Source organism: Oryzias latipes, chromosome 18 (assembly GCF_053564925.1).
Source record: "Oryzias latipes strain Hd-rR chromosome 18, Olatipes_Hd-rR_3.1".
NCBI lineage: Eukaryota > Metazoa > Chordata > Actinopteri > Beloniformes > Adrianichthyidae > Oryzias > Oryzias latipes.
Window position 1 is genome coordinate 18,788,939 of NC_136254.1, and position 19,720 is coordinate 18,808,658.

The following is a 19,720-nucleotide window of genomic DNA, read 5'->3' on the forward strand; positions in this document are numbered from 1 at the left end:
ACACTTATTTCTTTAAAAATGGCTTCATTTGGGAAATTGAGTGAAACGTTTCGTATGTCAAGTGAAATAAACACAAGTAATTCATTGTTCACTCACCTCTCAATGGAATGCCATTATGTGTTTATAGCTGCAGCTGGGTTTCATCTTGAATTTCTAAGTGTTTGTCCTCTTTCTGGGCTAAAGGGATTGAATGCCTCTGCAGCCAACAAACATCCTTGGGTACAGTGCATGGTTAGAGGGGATCGTCATTGGCCCAAACAGTGGGGGGAAGATGGCTAATTGCAGTGGTTGCCGTGGGGAGTCCCCAGGCAGAGGAGATAACACGACTGCTCCACCAGGCCCTTTTCAATAAGGAATGACCTTGGCTGCTTTCGTGAGTTAGCACAAGCTCCCTGGGCAGAGCGCGGCATTATCTCACTGTAACCAAAGAGATAAACGAGGCGAGTTTGGTGGTAAAAAGGAAGGCTTGAATTTTTAAGAGAGCCGAATGGGAGTGGTGGTTGGATGGTCCATTAGCGCGGTTCGGGGCTTTGACCCCTGGGGGTTCAGGAAGCTTAGATAGGCAGCTAAGATAGCTTGCATTTAGATTTATTTTGTTTTCCGCACTTCCCCTTAAGAAAATGCTCAGTCTGGGAAATAAATAAATGATCAGTGATCAGGAAGACACATTACAGAGGAAAAAAAAAAATCTTGTATTTCACAAATCAATACAGCCCTCAGTGCTAAGTTGTTTTGTCTGGATTTAGATGACGGTGGGAGATAATAACTTCCTTTGACAGTAGTGTGCACTAGTTTCATTTCTTTTTTATTGTATGTGTGATTAACAGTTCAGTGATGAAGGTGAGAGAGAGAGAGGGTGACACTGTCATGTTACTTTTGCCTTCAATTCTGTGTCAAATAAACCTGAACAAGGTGTTCCTTTTTTTAAATAAATGGAGAAGAAAGTGGCTCATGTTTCAAATTCAAGCTGTAAATTAATCACTGTTTAGTTGCTGAAGTTGCTCTGTCCTTATTTACCAGTCAGATCTATTGTGTGGTAGCATTTAATCATCACATGCAGGAAACTTTTCTTTTCTCTGCTTGATAATGTTTTTATTTTTTTATTTTTGTTTATTTTTTTATTGGGGCATATAAAGGCCAGTTGCCCTCAAATATATAAGACTACAGTCACATATCCTAAAATGCTACCTGTCAGCAACCTAAATGCATGTTTTTCAGCAAACTGGGCTGGTGGCCAATGAAGTTTTGGGAAAAACTCCAGATTTTACGGTGACTATACAAATTTTTTGACATTGAGTGTGGCTGCCCGCACTTGGGTGAGAATGTGCAGCATCATGATAATTGTATGGGTCGGGCGTCCGTCAATCTAGCAAACCGGCCACCGTGGGTCCAAATGGGGGGACAGCATTGGTGCTACATTTTATGCATTGATGCTCTTCATCCCATGACGACTTCTGCTGCAGTTTTGGACCGCTTGGAGCTTTGTTTTCTTGGGCGCTGGAACTTTTCCCCTCGCTGGGTTTCTTGCGAGGTCTGTTGAGAAAAATGTGTAAATTTGTAGTTTGACAAAATTATCGTTGTCGGCGGCAGTCGTCCGTCTCGAGAGACGATGGAGTGCTCCTTGTTGAATCTACCTGCACCGACGAGAGTGGCTGTGCAGTCCGATTCTGGAATGCCAGTCCCTGCCACACTTGGTACAGGTGAAGGATGATGGCTCTTGCAGCTGCTGCTGCCGGTGCTTTCTCCTGGTTCTTTTCTGTACAGCATTCTCGTTCCGCTTGGCCTCAGCATCTGTTGTACCCTGCCTGACTGCAAGTCTCCAGATGGGGCGATCGTCTGCTTGACTTTCCCATGTGTAGGGGTCAATGTCCTTCTTGCAGACGTCTTTGAATTGCAGCTTTGGACGCCCTCTTGTTCTATAGCCTTCAGCTAGCTCGCCGTAGAGGAGGTCTTTAGGGATGCGGCCTGCGTCCATTCTCATGACATGGCCAAGCCACTTCAGACGTCTCTCACCAAGTGCGGAGTGCATGCTGTTCATGTTGGCTCGTTCCAGCACCTCGGTGTTTGGGACATTGTCCTGCCACTTGATCCGCAGCACGTGCCGCAAGCACCTCAAGTGAAAGGTGTTGAGCTTCTTCTCATGCCTTGCATAGGTGGTCCACGTTTTGCTACCATAGAGGAGAGTACTGAGCACGCAGGCTTGGTAGACGTGCAATCTGGTCTTCTCAGTGAGGCTGGAATGATTCCACAATCGCTGGATCAGTTTGGCCATGACTGCAGCTGCCTTTGCGATTCTGCTGTTGAGCTCCGAGTCGATGGATAGTGAACTGGAGATCATGGACCCGAGGTAGGTGAAGTTCTCCACAACGTCCAGGATGTGTCCGTCAATGGCGATTGTTGGAGGGGTCTTAGTGCCCTGTTTCTCACCCAGTGTCCCAGTTTTGGACCGCTTGGAGCTTTGTTTTCTTGGGCGCTGGAGCTTTTCCCCTCGCTGGGTTTCTTGCAAGGTCTGTTGAGAAAAATGTATTTTGTAGTTTGACAAAATTATAATTTTGTGCTCAAAATCTGAGTTGCGAATGGCCAATGGAGCAGAATGACCTGCTTTTTATATACCCCAGGGGCTACCGGGCAGCCGGTGGCTCTTGGTATGTACCGCAGCTGTCTGGTGACATTTAGACATCATGCAGTCAGAGTTGCTGTCGGCCACTGTCTACATTTATGATTTTCAAAAAATCGGGCGGCAGGATGAAATCATTATAGTTGTATATGTGACCATAGCATTAGCCAATAAGAATGCATGGTTCTCCTCCAATGGCTGCTTGGGATTGGTTCAAAGTCCTGACGCTGGTCAAAGTAATGAAGTCAACACCGCCATCCAGCCTCCTCCCAGATTATAACCTGGCTGTAGTGCAGAAGTAGAGTATCCAACCTTTGATTGGAGAATAGCCGGTTTGGCTCCTGCCCCCATGTGTGTAGGTGTCCTTGGGTAAGACACTGAACTCTACATTCATGAAGAAAATTAAGCTTAAAATTGCATTTCCGATTATAATAATAATTATTTTTATTTAAATTTGATGACCAGGCAGAAAAATGCAATTGGAAAAAGATTGTGCCGCAGAAAATAAGCTGGGCGCGCCATCGTCTCCGTGCTCCGCTCTTCTGTTCCATTCACTTGTAGATGACTGGATCCATTTATGTCTTTGTTTTCCTCATCTTAGCTGCTATCTGGCCCTAAACTGTACGACTGGATAGCTCCAATATTGCAATGCGTTTTTGTTGCGCCGCTAATGTTAAGTTGAAGGTTTGAGGGACTGTAAGCTAGCAGGCGATCATGTAAACAGGGAGCTCTCAGCAGGTGTGTGTTTGTGGGAGAATGTCTTATAAACTACTGCAGACAGTATGTCCTAGAGAACACTTTAGCTAAAAACCCCTTAACCATAATACAAAAACCACTGGGAACGCTTTGAAAATAAATCAAACGATGAGCGGAGAGTAAAACTTTAGTTTTAGTAATAAAACAATTATGAAAACTGTTAGACACAACTGGAATTTGAACGTGAATCCCCAATGAAGGAAATAGAATGAAAATGTTCCAATTTTTTTTTTCTCACCATCTTTTATCTCCAGCTTGTCTCGAAACAAATTGAAGCCAAAGGCTTTTTCTTCCCAAAACAGCTTTTTTTTCTGAATCTCAGCATCTAAACTTTGGTAGAACTCCGTCTGACCTTCTCTGGAGTCACTTATCATGATTGTGTCGACTTCTTGCCTTGTTTGAAACATACACACAGCAAAAATGAAAAAATAGAAATGTATATATCAAACTGTTGGGTTTTTTAAAAAATGTAGATGTAGCTACACTCCCAACTGGTAAAAGGAGCAACATTTCTTCTACAGAAACCTCCTTGCATGACCTAATTTGTGGCAAACAAAAGAATTTAATACTGTAGGTATGTAAATAAAGGTGGTAATTTGGAATGGTGGATGGACGGACGGATAGATAGATAGATAGATAGATAGATAGATAGATAGATAGATAGATAGATAGATAGATAGATAGATAGATAGATAGATAGATAGATAGATAGATAGATAGATAGATAGATAGATAGATAGATAGATAGATAGATAGATAGATAGATAGATAGATAGATAGATAGATAGATAGATAGATAGATAGATAGATAGCCTGTGCAGTGGATCAAAGAACAATACAGTTCTGGGTGTTCTCAGATCATCAGATGAGGTTTGGGGGGAAACAAATTGTCTTTTTTAATTTTTTTTTTACTTCAAGTGCTGTTCAGTTCCTGCCGTAGCAGTTTTTTTTCCCTAACCCAGTTTCTAACAAACTGCGCTTCACCTCGGAGCAAGCAGGGAGGCGCTATGCAAATAGGGGATAACATAGGCTGACAGTTGCTTTTCCTCCCCCTTCCGCAGATGTGTCCTGCTTCAAAAACCCAAACATCAGTCTTCCTCCCCTGCACCCATAGCATAAATAAATGAAGAAGGAAATCGACGACTTGCCGGAAGAAAAAAAAAAAAAAGAAATGGTAGAGCCGCCAGAACCTCCAGAGGATAACAAGAATAATGCCTTCATTTGCTGCTGGGACCTGAGCTCTGCACGAAGCACAAGACACCGTTTTTACGGCTGTAGTATTTCTGATTGGCATCTAAGGGCAGCTGCGTGAATTATTTAATGGAGCCTCTGTTCCCGTAGTAAAGACAGACGGAGAAATAGGTTTGTTTGGGTTGTTGAATGATTTGGTGGTGCCTCGCCGTTTATTGTCTTCACTTTGACACTTTCTCTGGCTTAATTGATGTCTTTAAGAACATCGTTCACTTTTTTTCTATAGTACTGCTGAGAAGGAAGAAACGAGCAGTAACTTAAAATAACAGAAAGGACCAAAAAAAAAACGAAAGCAGTGAGCGGCGTTGCATGGCCCCCTTTAGACCCGCCTTCACTGGCTGAGAGGCTGCCACACGCCCCTCACTTTCCCCGTTTGCCCCCGCCACCCTGGTCATAGCTACATGTGACAAATTCGTAAAAAAAAAAAAAAAAATTTTTCAAAGTGGCAGCTTTTCTATTGGTTTATCTCCATAGCAACCATTTTATTGTTTGGTTAACTGAAGGTGACAAACACGTTTATATACATTTTAAAAGAATTGGAAAAAGTAACATTTTGGATTTCCTTGGCGACTGAGGTTTTTTGGGAAGCACACCCACATTCCTAATACGTTTATATCATATATCATACTGTGTCGCTCAGCTTGAGCCTACAACTCATGTAATGAATGTTCACAATATTCCAGTAAAAAAATATATCAGCAACAGAGGGACGGGACATATGAGCAACAGGGGGAGTTTATTTTTATTTATTTTTTTACAGAAAATTCAAGATTGCAACATTTTATCAACTTGTAGGCTTGATTAACTTTCAGTGAAACTTCATAAAGATTGCGTGAAAAAAAGTTTTATTTGGTGCAAAAATGTGAAAATTGCCACATTTTCAATATTTGCCACAAAATGGGCAATCTGTAAGTCATCTGGCCACCTCATAATAATAACAAGCATCTTCCTCATGTTTTTTTAATGGATTTCAAAATATTTTCTTGAGCTCCATTAGAAAATTCTGGCCCCATTTATGTTTTTTTCTTCTCCTGTGATGTCATCAATTTTTTGGACGGGTGATTTTCTATGTCAAAAATTCATTTTGGGCGAAATATTTGATCAAAGGCAAAGTAAAAAAGAAGAATTGCAAAAACAATCAGGTCCTTGCTGTTCGTGATTGCTGTAATAAAAATACAAATACTTTTGGATGATTAAGTGCAAAAAAGAAAATTGTCTAGCACTGCACACTGTTAATCTTTTATCCCACAGGTGCCTAAGGGTGGATCAGTCAATCCAAAATCCTAATGCAGAACACAAAGAGGATATTGAAGGAATCTAGGCCTTAGGCAGTCGCAACCTCATCCGAATCCTACTGGGGAAGGAAGAAACGACAGATCCGTGTTTGCATTGGTCTCTCTCCGGAGTCGTGTGAAGGAATGCACAGGGTCCCTGACCCTGATGTGTCTCACGGAATCTGTCGAAAAACTCTAATGGAGATTAAAGACAACAAAAAAAATACAAACCCATAATGTGCTGGTATGTACTATCCATTTCTGATCAAACAGCGAGTGATCCATCCAAACTCCTTTCAGATAGCTGAAGAGGATTCCTCAGACCAAGCTTGTGTCTCAGCTACAAATGCCTCCACCTCCCCTCCTTCATCTTCACATCCTGCCTTTATCACAACGGATTGCCTCAAGCCTGTCTGACCTTGGCAAGCAGATAAAAACAGCAGACAGATAAGAAAAAAAAAAGCATTAAGAAAGACCATCAGAGAGAAACACCTCGTTTTTTTATTTTATTTATTTATTTTTTAAAGTTGGGCTATTTGAGAAGCTGAATTTACATGGCTAAGGAAATCCTGTGGGATGCTTTATGATAGATGAATCAAACTCTTCTACCATGGGGAGGGGATGGAGCTTGGGATGACCTGTTTTTTTTGTTGCAAATTTGGCCCCAGGGAGAAGAAAGAAGGGAAAAGTTTTAGCTTTGCTCGGTTGATATCACTGTTCAGCTTCTAAAAGTGACTTTGGAGCCTTAGATTAATCATTGTGTCATATTTGGGATCAGAAATTAGGCTAAATACGTAAGGATGTATGTGATACAAGGGAATGTTCCATCCATTGACTGTATTTAAGAACTGGAGTTTGATGTCACCCATTGAAAATAGTTTATTTTAAGTCAATTCAGTCACCACTTTTTAACGCTTTAGATGTTGTTTTTATTTAATGGCAACCACTTTCCCCAATCAGTCAGTACAGTTCTACCTTAGATGGGCTTCTGAAAGACTGGGTGCTTTCCATTGACGCTATAAGAGAATCGGAATGAGTGTCCCCTCCCCGCTCACATTCAAAATAGGATGTAAAGTTATAAACTGACCAATCAAAGGCCTTCGATAAAAGTATGGTGCGCCCACTGGCTCCCACCTTGAAACATTTTATTGAGAGATCGGAAGTCCACAGAAGCAGACTTCAACAAGCTTTCTCCTGATTGGCGATAGTAGTTGGCATACTGTCGTTGACTCAGACAGACTCAGACCAATCACTACTGACGTTGTCAGGCTCCAAGTGGCGGTGTCCATATTAAAAAAAATAGTGGCAAATGAATTGACTTCATTAGGTTGGAGCCAGAGCTAAACCATTTTCTATAGGCAACGTCCCACTCGGTCAGTCCAGTTCACTTATACAGTCGATGGTGCTTTCACACTGGGTTGTTTTGTCAACAACAGTTTGCTTTTTGTATAGTTTACTTCACAATGGACCGGCAATTGTAAAACCTCGTCTGGAATAAAGAAGCTACAATGGTTTGCCTGAAAGCAGCTTAGATAAGAACCAGCACATCCAAGTCTCAGCCCATGGTTCTCACCAGGTAAACAGTAATATTATTATGCTATCTTTAGCCAAAACAACAAACAGAAAAACAAACAGTCCTTTTTTAGGACATAATTCCTGCAGAGCCGGACTAGTTCATTGGAAATTTGTCTCTGGGTTGTGGGCGGGACCGTTGGCGCGGAGTAAATTTCCCCTCATTTACCATCATCGCTTGCTTTACACTCTCTCTCGCTAGCTTGCAACTGTATTTGTGACATCACACATACAATCTTTATCCAACAGCATTTTGTCATCTGCTCCGGAATCTCAAAGATTTGCACAAAAAAAAAAAAAAAACTCAAAGGAAATTTTGTCACGTGAACATGTTAAAAACACCAAAAACACGTTTTTTTTAAAATATCAATACAAAAATTGGTAATACAGCGACTTATAGTTCAATACCTTTGTATCAATATTCCCATTTTTACCTCAAAGCATTCTTATGAGAACCAATCTTTCTTGATATAAGTCACTAAAGGTTATTTCCATGTGTCTTGAAGGCTTTGAAACACTCTCAGTGACTAAATTCTGTAATTGCATCACTCTGGGAAGTGCTGCCCTCCGGCTACACCGTTTCCCCTCCCCTATTTCCTCCAATCATGACAGCTGCATCTCAGCTCCGATTGGTCGGTCGCTTTGAGGAGTTCCTGACCTTTCAGATGGAGCCCATGTGGCCTGATTCGGTTGGCTGCGTTACATCCTGTCAAACACGAGACGGTGAGGAAGAGGAAGCGCGGCTCTTTCCAGGAAATGTCAAACTGTTGTGGCAGGTTCTCGCTGGCGCCGCTCTGCGATATTATTTTGAAGGAATTTGGCAGCGCCTGACACTTGTCTTGCGGTTGACCGGAGGAACACTGATTTGCATTTGCATTTGCAGAGCGCCTGTTCAAATAAACAACGTTTGATGGGGTTCATCCAGATTGGGCTCTTCTGGAGAAGTTGTAGAGTGAAGCACTGTGATTTGAAACTAGAAAAATATAAAAAAAGGAAAGCAACAAGGCAAGAAACACAAAGAACTCTCAAGGTGCACTCAAATAAAGGGAGTGGTTGCATCGAAGGACACTCCGCTCCCAACAAAAACTCTAATTACGGAGGTAATTACTCCTCTATTAATACTTTATTTGTGATTCATGGAACTGACTGCAGGCTTGACACATGCATTTCATTTTGCTTTATTTGTAAAAAAAAAAAAAAGGCCTCCTTCGGCTGCCTAACATTTTGGAAAGGATTTTTGCACAAATTTTATCTACACTTTTTCAGTCAATTTTGTTTTGTTCTTAAAAGAGAAAATGAGAAAAAGTAAAAAAAAAAAAAGAAATGCGGGTCCTTATCATCTGTTACCTCAGTCAGTCTATGTATTATTCTTCCAACACCAATTCAGTACAAAGAGCCTCTCCCAATGCATAGAAATATGGAACGTTATGTCAATGTTCAAGCGGACGACACAAATTAAACACACAAGTTGTGTGTTGTGTGAATGTAGCTGATTCTGTCATGGAGAAAAGTGGCTTTGTGTTATTCGTAGGGGTGGGCGGATTGATCTGAGTATTCATAGTATTGATACCAATGTGAAGTATTGATACTAGCATGATGAGATCAATACTTTCATCGCAGTTTTTCTTCAACACGTACAGTAAAGTACTTGAATTTACTCACGCAGTTCAGGCAAGCATGGTGTCTATCAGCATTATGTCATTATCAGTATACAAATTCTGTAACTGTTGTATGTTCAGTTTAGATTGTAATTAGTTAATTAACATTTGCCGAAAATCAATGTCCCGTGTTTTATTATACACCTAAAAATTGTGCACTTTCAATATTAATCTATAATAACAACATTTCAAGGTAAAAGTATCAGTATTCAATATTGGCAATAGTAGTTCTGCAATTTCTTGGTATTGGATCAATATCCAAATTCCTAGTATCCCCCACCCCGAGTCATTATGCAACACTTTACATGAATAATAATATATTAAATAGCAATACAAACCTGATATGATAAGCGGCTTTTCTCTGTCAGAATCAGCTGATTCAAGTTGATGACACAAACGGAAAAGTTACAGAATATCAAAGAGCGTGTGTCGCCGGCAACGCCTCCAGTGTTGAAGTGTTAATGTAACCCCCGTTACAAATACACTCAGTAATAATAGAGCATTTTACAATGATATAAAAAGGTCAATAAATATTAATAAACAACATGATAAAAACAGCTAAAATTTGTGAGGATAAAAATATAAATAGTATTCACATTAATAATTTATAGGTTTTATTACTATTTTTGTTTAAAAAGAGAAATTGTTTTTGTTGTTGATAAAGTTTAAAGTTTTTTCAAGAGCCCTCCCCAACCTGTGCGGTGCGTATCGGAGAGAGAGGCCTGTAAGGGCAGAGACAGCAAGCACGCACAGCAGAGCAGCCATTAGCTGAAAAACTATGGCGAAAAACTAAAATAACGGTGCAAACCTGTTGTCTAGCCAGACCGGAGGAGGGGTGTGAGCCAAATAAGATTTTATGCCATTACGAGACGAGTTTTGGCCAGGTTTTTGAGTTCCCCCCCGAGAGTAATTGGGAGACGGTTCCGGACCGGATCGTTCTGGACTTCTCCTGATCCATGGATGGCGAGCCTACCCAGGGAGCACGATAATCCGGACTGCCTGTAGAGCATCACGTGGTCCTTTACTTTTCCTCACTATTACAAAATCTCTGCCAAGGTCGCGGTAGGAGATTTAACACTAACTGTGGATCCAATACACTTTAAAGGAGTACAGTGATCCCTTGATTATCGCGGGGGTTACGTTCCAAATAGAACCCGTGATAAGCAAAACCCGTGAAGTAGAAACCTTTATTTTTTTTACAATTATTATACAATGAAATACACTATTATACATTGAAAAGAAAGAACAAACCATTTAACAGGCTAAATCAATTGTTTTTTTAAAGAATAAAAGTACTTTAGAAACGTTTTTTCAACAAATAACTTATGTAGTGTGCTGTCAAATAATAATTTCAATCATCGATAAGAACAGAAGGCTTTAAATTGCGGAGATTAGCCCCGCCCACCGCGACCCGAGTGGATTAAACGGAAGAAAATTTAAAATGATTATGAAAAAAAAAAAAAGTACAGTGGGACAGATAGTGACTCCGGTCTTCTTTTTCACTGCTCTTCATACTGAGCCGCTGCATCCTCTGCAGCGTTTTTTCCTTTTGAAGCCCGCGGTGCAGCTGCAGGTGTGTTTGTTCGGGAGAGGAACATATTGATAGGCAGTTGTTGTCGCTCTTTTTTCTTCTTTGCTAAAGATCCTTATACACCGACATGCCACCATCGATTATGTTGGAGAACTGTTATGAACGGCTCATCAAAGGGTCCCATTCTTGAGCTACTCGCTGAGTGACTTTTTAGCCAATCAGAATGCAGAACACAATGCACAATCCAAATCCGTGAAGTAGCGAAACCGTGAAAAGTAAACCGTGATATAGCAAGGGATCACTGTACTACCAAAAACTGGATACATCTGCTAACAAACTTTAAAGGATTTTGCTAAGCAATTGGACATTTAGAAAAACAGTTCTTTGTTTGCTTTGCATATTGAATTGTCTTTTGTTTGATATCTGATATTTTGTAACTTTAAAGGATACTTTTGGCGTAAATTTAAAGTGACAAAACTGATTTAAAAAAAAGTGAAAAGGGGAAATATCTTCTTCCACTTTCGGCTTCTCCCATCAGGGGTCGCCACAGCGAACGAGTCGCATGGTAAATTTGGCAATGTTTTACGCCGGATGCCCTTCCTGACGCAACCTTCTCAAACCGGGCTTGGAACCGGCAGAGGTAGAGAAGGGAACAGGGAGCAGCCCGGAGTCGAACCCGGGTTTCACGGACGGAAGGCGCCGCAAACCAGCACGAGCTAAACTGGCTCCCAAAAGGGGGAAATATAGTGAACTCAAAAGAAAGCTTAAACTAAATTTAAGTTAAACAAATTTAGTTCTGTAACTAAAATCCCTTTAAACCAAATGACCGGTCATCTTTAAGTAAAATAGATTGAAACTGAAATTAACTTGAACAAAACCTTTTATTTGAACTTTAACAGAAAAAGTAAAGGAAAAAACAACATAAAGGGTGTTTAACAGGTGTCTTAACATCACTTAAGAACCAAATTTGTATGTTTATTGTTGTTTGTCAATTGTTCAGTAAACTGCCGGCTTTTCTTTTCCATTCTACCTTTATATTGACTCTTGGCTCTTTTATTCAATACACACCACTCCGTGCGAACCTATATCTGGTCCAGTAGCCTGACTACCTCTGCCTAATAGCATAGGTGCTACATTAAACTCTGAATATTGGAACACCATTGGTACAAAATGAATTTTAGTGATGTACATCGGAGGCTTTCTAGCTCCAGAAAGCCCTGCTCCGCTCTCTGAAGACGGTGTTATGGAGCTGTTTCATTAGATGTAAATTTTGTTTTAATGATGACATTAACTGCCTGTGATTGCATTGGGGACAGCCGGCTTCATTGGTGCTTTGGTGGACTTCAAATGGCTGAATGCCACTGTTTTCTTCTGTCTACACAGACAAAGAAATAAAAAAATGTAAAAATTACTGTTACTGTGCTGGCAGAAATTTCATTGAGTTAGATTTGTCCACAAAGGTTTGAAGTTATTCATTTTTATTTACTTTTATTTAGAGGTATTATTTTCTCTTTTACCATTGAAAATTAAAAAATTAAATCCTGGAAGAATAGGATTTATTATGTGTCTGCCTTTTGAGAATTTTGGTGGAACATGTTTATGTTTTGGATAAATTGGTTTCAACCAACTGCTGTGTGCAAAAAACGGAGGTGGTTTGAGGTCACATGAGCCTCTCTGGCTTCATTTTGGACCCTTATGAAGCCAGTTTTTTTATTTTTCAATCCCCCCTTGATCTTATTACTGTTTAGGCCAGCTGTGACGTCATCCAAATCTGGAATTTCTGAATATGTGAAAAAGGGCAGGACCAGATCTTTAGCCACTCTAAAGTGGAGGATATAAAGATCTGCCAACAAAAGACCACGTCGAAAGTTTATTTTTGGTTTATTTTTTACAATTTGAATGTCACTTAAAACAGCACGGAATGGCCCTTCTTATTTTCTCACACCCGACTACCCTCCTGGGCCCAAATTTGCCGACCCCATAGTAATGTCATACTAGGACACCACTTTTACGGGGTCAAAGGTTTAGTCAAGTTGCTTGCAGCAAACCTGTACATCAATTTTGGTGACTCTATGTAATTATTGTCTTAAACATCATATGTCAGGTTTTGCTACAAGATAAAGGTCAAAGGTCACCACCAAATCATACCAATCTTTAATCTTGGTTTGGATATGCTTGACATGGTCACGGATGTTTGACGTGTCAAAAAAAAAAAGCTTGGAGGCTTCCATTACGAGAGGTTTGGCACCACTGTGATGTCATCATTTGTGGGAGGGGTCAATTCATTTGAAATGATTTAGATGATATCAATGGAAATTTTGGTAAGGGGCTACATTTTGGATCAGAAAAAGTAGACAATAAGATATAAAAGTGTGAATATTAACACATTTTGTGATTAGAAAATACAAAGCACAAAGTGTGTGTCTTTGGATTTTGGTCTTTAACTCAGTTTGTGTTTGTTGGGTCCTTTTTCTTTACTTTGAGACTATTTGAGTACTTTGACTTTTTGCGATTGCAATGTGGTTCTAGCAGTGGTAGACCTAGAATATTTTATAAAGGGGGGGGCAAAAGACTTTGGAAGGGGGGAAAGTGGGGACAACAGAGTGGAAGGCTATTATGAATGAAATGATCAAAAATACTTATGTTTTATTATTGTTTGTAAGTTATTTTAGCTGAGGTGCTTTTAGTAATGCTTAACGAATCTTGTATTGAGGATTTTTAAAAAAAAAAATTTAAAAACAGTACTATTATTACTTTAAAATTGAGGGGGCGGGTGTCCACCTTGCCCCCCTGTAACTCCGTCCCTGGATTCTATGCACACTGCATGTATGCTCAGGCCATAAATATAAAATAAAGCATAGATTCACCCCAGGACACTACAATTTAAGTCAAACCAGACACAAAGAACATCTTTTGACCACTATTGTATGCAGATTTGAACGAGCAACTGGCCTGAGAGATCACAGGATTATCCGTAGAGCTCCAGAACCTTGAATGAGGACGTCTGCGGATGTCTGCCGTCCAAAGAATATCAAGAAATGAAAGTCATTAATTAAATAACGTAATTAGCATAACCTGCGTTTTAGGTGACATTTCCCGTCCCTGCCCGCGGCGCAAAGGTCTGCGCTCCATCCTCTGCTGGAGGTGTCATGCTTCCACTAATGTCAGCGTTAATAACTCGACATGATGTCACATCCTTTGCTTGTGTCCAGCAGGAGGTGCTTGGCACCGCCTGTGCCCGTTGTTATGACAGTTAATCTGTCTTTTATGTGAGCGCAGACGGTGAGCATGGGGCAGGATGAGTGAGGACCCGGTGTAATGAGAGACAGGTGATAATTGTCTTTGGGTTACATCGGAATAAGGACACGGGGCTCAAGGGCACGGCAGATTGGGTTTAGAGGAAAAGTCCACAGATTGCGTTTGATGCCTCTGTTCGGTCGGTGGGTGATTGATGGGGAGAGCCGTGTCTTTTTAGTTGCCGCCCGTCTTTCCCTCGATACACGTTCTTATCAGTTTGATTTGTGTTTGCACAGAACTTACCGTGGATGTGTTTTCTTATGTGCACCATAAAGTGTTTTTCATCAGGTGATTTTATTTTCTTATCTTTCTTCCTACAAAAGCTGCAAATCTGTTGACTGAAGGCTGCTTGGTGGTCGTGGTGAAGTCAACAGTGGATGTCATGGGAAGTTAGTATCAAATAAGATGATGAGAGTTTTTTTTCCCCTTCCTTATGCCTATTTTTATTTTCCCTACATCATCAACATTTATTGGTCTTTTTAAAATGTTGCCATTTTTGAAAACACAGAAGTGTGAGGATTGTGCATGAATGAAGGAATCAGTGGTTCTAGTAATGTTTTGTTTCCTCTTATCAAAGTCATATTAGGTTCAAGTTTATAGGGTAAAAAAACTGTCAATAAGAAACGTATAAAAACAAAATTGTGCACAAATTCAACTAAAAAAAGGAGATTACAGCATTCAGTTTTCTGTTTGACGTGTCTGTTTTGAAATATGAAACATACTGTAAAAAATACGTCAGGGGGTCACAGGCATGTACATCGAGTCCCGAAAAATCGATTCTACTGAGTGAGCATGTGTCCTGAGCCTCCTTTATTAAACTGAAACAGAATGAAACTTTTTAGAGTGTTATCACCTGGAAGGGAACTTTTCTTGATACCATAGCTCTGTTGAAAAAATAAAAAATAAATAAAAATACTACAATTTTTTTAAATTGATTTGAAATGGTTTATATCAAGCTATCAAATAAGAACAATACACAAAAACATTACAATCATCTGTTATGCAGTCATACAACGACGAATCAAACTTAGGATAATTAGACATATCTCTATCATGCTCACCTCTTCCCGATTAGGAAAACAGCAGAAGGGAAGGGGGGGGGGGGGGGGGATTGAATCAACTTATACCAGGGGTTCTCAAAGTCCGGATTTGTTGTGGCCCTCAATAAAAAAGAGCCAGAGCAGGTTCCTTTGAGGGAAAACGTTGTGTTGGCGAGGAGAAAAGGCGCTTTCAAGCTAAACGCAATGCTCAATGAATTCAATATAAATCGTCACTTTGTTACAAATCATAAAAACTATGACAAAGTGCAACAACAAGCTTCAACAACTACAACGAGGCTATGCTGCACAGCAGATAATGTTCACAAAAATGGCTAAATCCATTGACGCTGTGACAGAAGCTAGCTACTTTGTGGCTTTGGAAATGGCCCGGCGTAGTGAGCCCTTAAGTGACGGGGAGTTTGTAAAAAACAATGTATGCTGGAAGTAGCTGACATTGCTTGTCTGGACTAGAGCAAAAGAATAAGTTTGAAGAATTAAGTCTGTCAAATGACACAATTGCTAGACGAGTAGAAGATCTGGGCGGCAACCTCTGACCGCAACTGGGAAAACATCTGGAGGGCTTGGTTAATTGTACAAATGACACTTGGTCATTAAAGTTATTAAAAAACAACTTTTTCTGTTTATCCATTTTTTTTCACCAAAATTGGCCCCCAGTCTAATGTCGAGTTCTTAATGTGGCCCTCCTCTACAAAAACTTTGAGAACCCCTGACTTATACCCAGGTCTGAAGGACCCTAATTGCATGCAACACAATTGCCAGATATAAAATAAAAATAAATACAATTTTGTGTAATTATACAATACATTTTCAATCCATTACATAAGTTTTTTGGCATATAGTACTATTTACCAATTTTTTTAAGGAGGACTGGAGTTGAAATTTGTGCTGGAATAATGTTGTATTAATAAATATCCTTTTTTTTTACTGCCGCTTTTATGTCCTAGCTTGCCTAAGCTTTGTTTGCAGTCAGGGCTCCATTCCTGGATCTTTTCTGAAGCTCCTTGTATTCACCACATTGGGGGAAAAAAGTGATATAGCACCACAGATAAAAAGGGTTTATCCCCAAACAGTGTGTGTTTGCACACAGGTTATGAATGCACCTGTTTGTGTAGGCCCAAAATTTCCATCGCATGCGAGTATGAAAGGAGAAAGACGCGGTTGGTTTGCATGTCGGCTCTGCTCGTCAGGCATCGATCGGCTGCATGCATTAGCAGATTGCCTATTGATGAGAGGCAGATTTATAATGCTCTGATTGATGGCAGCAATCTAGGAGTATAAATAAATGAATATATGCCGGCCCCGGTTGGTGATGGCAGTAAAAGTCTTGATTTGTAAGCTCATCTGCAATTGCAAATGTCACATTTAGTATGCCCTCATCGCCAGGCACCCCTGACTGATCATATCTACTATAAAGTCGCATATTATGCTCCTTGAAAGGACAACAAGCCTCTTTGACTTCTTCAGGCACAAATCTATCAAATATTAAAACTTGAGCAATTCTAAATGGGGATTTGTTATCACATCCTATTTTTTGATAACAATATAAGGTGAGCTAAAGTTTACTAAAAATTAATATGTCATACTAAACCCTAGCTCAGGGGTGGCGAACAAGTTTAACACCAAGAGCCGAATTTTTTCACTGTGAGAGTCAAAGAGCCACACCACACACTGACCTGCCAAGACGTACACACACAAACACGCCATTAAAGCCGTATTATTTTCCATAACACACTCCTCTTCCTACAATACAACAGGAAGTATTGTACTTGTGTTTGTTTCAAGGAAAGTGTCCCTCAATACACACATCAAATGCAGCTTAGCCAGAGTTAACACAGCGACTACCCTGGAGGTTAGATACCCCCTCCACACACACAGGCACCTCTCTCTCATCTCATACACACACACACACACACACAGTATCTCTCTATCTCACTCTTTTCTCTGCCTCTCTCTGACACACACAACTACTCAGTGACGTGCAGTGAGGTTGATGCTGGTGATGCACTAACTCCTCTAAAGTCAGATTAACGATTGTAAAAAACGGAATATTTCACTATTTATCCAACAGTATTTAACTGGTAATTCTTTGGATCTCAGCATTCCTCTTTCACTGACCCTTACACCAACAAATACACAAACATCTGGACAGAGCATCCTTCTGGTGTCTGAATAATTCATATTCACAATTAACACATTAAATACATTACATTTCAGTTGTGTAGCATTAATATAATTTTAACCTTCATTAAAAAAAAATTTGCTTTAATAACTTTTTTTAATTCAGAATTTAATGATTGACTTTTTGCATGAAATGCGGATAATTGATGGAATATTAAAATATTGCAATGACTCAGCTCATACATCAATGTGGCATGCAAGCAAAGCGCTGAGCTTGAGTTGATTAACTCTCTGAAATGCAGATAGTTACTGTTCATTAATGTGCAGATAGTTATTCGTGCCCCTCCTGTCCGGGTTCAGATTCCGTTCATTTGAAAACACAGCCAAACACACAGCATGGACCTCGCTTCTGCTCACAGCCCCCTGACTCATGGTTTTACATCCAAGATTCCCCAGTTCCTATGAGTCTTAGGGGCTGAAGGCGGGGCTAACCTCCAGGCCAGTTGTAGTCACTCTGAGCAGTTCCTTCACGTGAGTGTCAGTCAGAACGGACCGATGCCTTGATTTCACGTGTTTCAAGGTAATAAACAGGGACTCGCAGAACGTCGACAGCAGCTTCAGAGCAGCTCTTTTCCAAACGGGTATTTTTCCGTTCTCCAAAACGTAACAGGGCCTTCTTTCAAAGAGATTTCAGCTCAATCATCTCCAGTTTGCTCGCTGCCTCATCAGTGACAAGCGGGGATCCCAGGCAGTCAGTCTCTGCATTAAAGGATCCATGAGAAAAGTGATCTGCGGTCGTTTCTGCTGCAGATCCTCAAACCGCAAAGTAAAGTTTCCGTCCAGTTGCACAAGCAGTGTCGCGTTCTGCGCTGTATTCATTTTGATCGCCTTCTGCTCTGAGCTCCGCAAAGAAGGAAAGTGGGATGATGGCCGTTTTGAATGTGCACTTTGAATAGCTTCAACCTATTAATAAAGGAGACAATTTGTGTTGATCAGGAAGGGTTTTTCATTTTCTCCGGGACGCGTTTTGTTCTTTTCTGCCATGAACAATTTTACTGCTTCCAAAAGCTCGTAATAATAAACATAGTGACTTGCCATTCCGTTCAGTAAAAAAGTAAGAATCTTCCCATTCTTCCAGAAACAACCTGTGTTTATCTTTATACTCTGAATTTTGCCATTTTGAGCATGAGGGTAACGGTCTGCAACACATCAAAAGTTTATTTGTTTTTTCCGGCATTGGGCGTAACCCGCGCAGATGATTGGCGGTCACGTTTGTGTAGGGAGCAGCATCAAAACACACACACTGCCAAAACTTTTATTATTATTTATTTTTAATACCCTCTGATGGTTTGAGTGTGGTTTAAGAGGGGGAAAAAATATGAAATAAGGCACAGTACATAGAAAACATGATGAGACGCAAAGAGCCACATGCTTATTGGCCTAGAGCCGCATGCAGCTCGAGAGCCGCGTGTTCGCCACCCCTGTTCCCCTGTTGTAGGTGATAATATGAAGGGGGAACAATGATGGTATTTTTAATTGGTATTATTATTATTTTGGGTTGTGCATGGTCATAGACAGGAGTTACTGCTTTATTAAGGGGTGCAGTTTCAGTTTGTTGGAGGCTTACCGGTCCACCTCAAGGGACGTCATGAAAATGGTTGTGTGTGTGTGTGTGTGTGTGTGCAGTGTGTTATAGAGTATTTGTAGGGGTAAAACATTTGTGACGTACAAATACAAATTGTTTAATTTGCCGTTCAATTGAACTGAATTTAGCAAGTGCTGCTAATGCAATGCAGTTGAAGTTGCGCACAATTTAGAATAACTTCTAAAACATCTAATAATTGCTAATTTTTGAATATTTTCTTTTAAATAAAGTTAAAATTAGAAAAACCGAGACTAAAAAAAAAAACACTGTTTAATCACAATTTACTGTAATATTAAAAAACATAGCAATTATTCCAGAGGAAATAAAGCATCAATAGGATTCCTGTAATCTAGACACATAGATATTTTAGCTTTAGTTAAAGAATTTAGTTTAAAAAAACATTTACTAAAGTTCCAAATGACCACAGTTCATTGGGTTATTAAAAGACTTATACCTGCAGTAAAATAAACCCACATACAATAAAAAAGTTGCTTAAGTAACCTCATAGTATAGTAATTTTCAAACGATTGGGGTCTTCGTCGCTTTAAAAGCACTCTGTGGGCTGGGCCCTAAATATATAGTCGGTCTCCTCATTCCTTATGTACCTGGTCGCAATCTTAGATCTTCGGCAAAAGGCCTTTTAACAATCCCACAATCTAGATTGAAGACCAGGGGAGACAGGTCCTTGGCTGTAAGAGCCCCAACAATCTGGGACAGTCTCCCTGAAGAGATCAGGCTCGCTGAGTCCCTACTAGTATTTAAATCTCTTTTAAAAACCTACCTCTATAGGCGTGCTTTTAATGATTTTACTGGCTCTTGAATTTAAACATTTGATTTTATTGATTTTATCGATTTCGTTGAATTTATTGATTTAACTGATTTATCGATTTTATTGATTCTAACCACTATTACCGTTTCATGTGTGTGCTGGGTTTTATTT

At 40.1% G+C, this 19,720-nt stretch overlaps 1 protein-coding gene across 1 annotated transcript; it reads right to left on the reverse strand.

The window, feature by feature from the left end:
• Window positions 1–784: 784 nt before the first annotated feature.
• LOC144987080 (uncharacterized) lies at window positions 785–4,181 on the reverse strand. The gene is made up of 2 exons (XM_078936001.1): window positions 1,635–4,181; window positions 785–1,533 (listed from the first exon to the last, which is right to left on the reverse strand). Exons 1-2 carry the CDS (start codon window positions 2,336–2,338, stop codon window positions 1,362–1,364), a joined length of 876 nt encoding a protein of 291 aa, XP_078792127.1. The 5' UTR covers window positions 2,339–4,181; the 3' UTR covers window positions 785–1,361.
• Between the last annotated feature and the right edge of the window lie 15,539 nt (window positions 4,182–19,720).